This window comes from Poecilia reticulata, linkage group LG21, assembly GCF_000633615.1.
Source record: "Poecilia reticulata strain Guanapo linkage group LG21, Guppy_female_1.0+MT, whole genome shotgun sequence".
NCBI classification, from domain to species: Eukaryota; Metazoa; Chordata; class Actinopteri; order Cyprinodontiformes; family Poeciliidae; genus Poecilia; species Poecilia reticulata.
Window position 1 is genome coordinate 498962 of NC_024351.1, and position 2684 is coordinate 501645.

Sequence of the window (2684 nt, forward strand, 5' to 3'; positions counted from 1 at the left end):
AATTTCTGACTAACTGCGCACGCAGCGCCCCCTAACGGAGGAACCGGAAATGAACGTAGGTCGTCACCTTTCGATCGTCTCTGACAGGAAATGAGGTATTGATGAGGCCGGAAATAACGCGGCATCGATCAGCTGCTGTTTTCTCCTTCAGCCAATCAGATCCATACCTGTTGACAGGTGGTTCTAACCAATCAGCTTCCAGCGCTGGACGAAAGGTCAGCTGATGTTTTCCATCATGGAGTAAACACAGGTTGACCTCTGACCTCACAGACCAGAGAGGATTATGGCTTTTCTGATCAGAAAACGGACATGATTCATCTAAAAACGTGATAAACTTTATTTTTCTCATCAAATGTATTATTGGAAGCTAAAAGTTTATTTTAAATATATACTTTTATGATTATTGTGATTTTTATTAATGTTCCTATGGCATAAAAATATTAAAATATTCGTTTAAAATTAATTTTCAGGTGAAAATGCACTTAAACTATTTTCATCTTCATACTTTTCACTGGAGCAAAAATGAGTTGAGTCATAAATTAGAAGGTTTTCTGATTTAAAAACCTTTGAATAAAATCAATACATTAGAAATGAGGAGCTTCAGAAATAAAAATCATTTTGTGATAAAGTTTCAATCTAAGTTATTGAATGACTGGAAATCTGAGAATAACGGCTGAAAACAAAAAGATCAAATATGAAAGTAGAAAAATCATCAAGATGAAAAACGGAGCTAATTATTAATAACCTGATTATTGGTGATTATTGGTGACAGGAAAATCCAACAGAGCAGAAAATCAGATTCAGTTTTTGTTTTATTGTTTTCTGGACATTTAGCAGAAATGAGAAACATCCAGAAGATGAAGATGATGAAGATGATGAAGATGATGAAGATGAAGATGGTGATGATGATGAAGATGAAGATGATGATTGCAGAAGCGGGCCATAACATCACAGATCGTGTAAAAGACACTTGAACGCACCAGCAATAACTTAACAGTGATAATAAATACAGTCATAAATAAATAATATGATTTAAGGCGGTTTCCCAGCAGGCAGCGCGGCTACTCTATGATCCACGGATCTGTTATAGCTACTCAGTGACGGGAACAGAACCGGACCGGACCGGACCGGACCGGACCGGACCTCTCTTAGGTCTACAGCTAATAGCACTTTAGATTCTACAGGTTCTAAATCTTCTCGACTCTCTGACTGAGAGCCCTTGAGCAAGGCAGAAACTTCCAGGACAAACTGGGAAAATGTTCTGGGATCACTTCCGGTGTGGTCCCGTCCGCACCGGACCGGACCGGACCGGACCGGACCGGAGCCTCAGCAGGCGGGGCGCAGCGGCACCTGCAGCAGGATCACCTGGCGGCTCTCGGACGGGTGGCACTTGTTGACGTGTCGGGTGAGTCCCGGCGAGCTGTGCAGCAGGGCGGGGCAGTGCTGGCAGGGGAACACCTGGGCGGAGTGCAGCAGCCGCAGGTGGCGCTCCCCGCCCCCGCTGCTGCTGAAGCGCTCCCCGCACACCGGACACGCGTGGCTGGGGCCCGCGCTCAGGTTGAGCGGCCGCAGCTCTGCGGGGTTGCGCGGGCCGCGGTGAGCCGCCAGGTGCTTCCGCAGGTACGCTTGGCGCTTGAAGCGCTTCCCGCACCGCGGGCAGTCGTACAGCCCGTCCTCGGAACCGGACTCGGACGGTCCGGGGCTGGAGGAGTCCCGGTCGCTGCTGTCCTTGGCGGGCTGCTCGACGTGCGGCTTGGGTTTGTGCCAGCGGCGGTGGGAGGCCAGGTTGGCCGGGCAGCTGAACACCTTGTCGCACTCGGGGCAGCGGTACTCGACCCGGACGATCCTGGAGCAGCGGTGCTGCGCCAGGGAGAGCGGGTCCGGGTAGGCTTCCCGGCACAGCTGGCACACCAGCCCCCCCGGCGGGGGGCACTCTCTCGCCGCCGGCCTCGGCTCCACCGGAGCCTCTTTGATCTTGAGCCCCAGGACCGGGGACGTGGTGACGTCATCCTCAAAGTGCAGCTTCCGGATGGCTTTGGTCCTCTTGGAGCTGGCACCTTTCCCCCTGCGCTCTGCGTCGCCCGTCGGCTGCTTGGCGCCCGCGGCAAGGGGCGCCCCGGCGGCCGCCGCGCTGGCCTTCAGGTCCGCCGGGCCGAACTGGAGCTCCAGTGCGGGGAAGGACTCCGCTGAGGCCGGGGATCCGAGGCTACAGCGTCGCTCCGGGGAGCCCTCATGGTCCTGGATGATGGGCCGGGTCGGGCTGTACAGAACCCGGTACACCGTCTCCGGGTTCCCGAACTGCACCGGCTTGGCGGTGGGGTCCGGTTCCGGAGCAGCGGCCGCCGCCCCGCAGGTCTGCGCGCGGTTCGGGATGGAGAAACACCGCTGCGGCGGCGGCGCATCGGCGGCGGCGGCTTTCCGCGCGTCCTCCTCCCCGGAGCGGACCCGGTAGGACGCCGGGGCAGGCTTCCGGTTCCGCTTCACCAGGAAGCCTCTGGGCATGTTCGGTCCGGACGGGGAGGCTCTGCGGGGGGCGAAACAAATCCACGCTGAGCCGCGCGTAAAGCCAGACRTCCGCCGCGTGGTTCTGATCCAGTCTCCTCACAACAACACTCCGCTTAAGACCACAGGATGACACCGCGCCGGCCCGCGCCTCCACCAATCAGGAGCCGCCCCGCGCCCCC

The 2684-nt window shown here is 55.7% G+C and overlaps 1 protein-coding gene across 1 annotated transcript; it reads right to left on the reverse strand.

Moving 5' to 3' along the window:
- Nucleotides 1-885: 885 nt before the first annotated feature.
- On the reverse strand, nt 886-2640 carry insm1a (insulinoma-associated 1a). The gene has a single exon (XM_017302161.1). It carries the CDS (start codon nt 2500-2502, stop codon nt 1327-1329), a length of 1176 nt encoding a protein of 391 aa, XP_017157650.1. The 5' UTR covers nt 2503-2640; the 3' UTR covers nt 886-1326.
- Nucleotides 2641-2684: the final 44 nt, after the last annotated feature.

Coding starts and splice junctions, on each gene's coding strand:
- insm1a (XM_017302161.1), bottom strand. CDS start 2,502: ATGCCCAGAGGCTTCCTGGTGAAGCGGAACCGGAAGCCTGCCCCGGCG.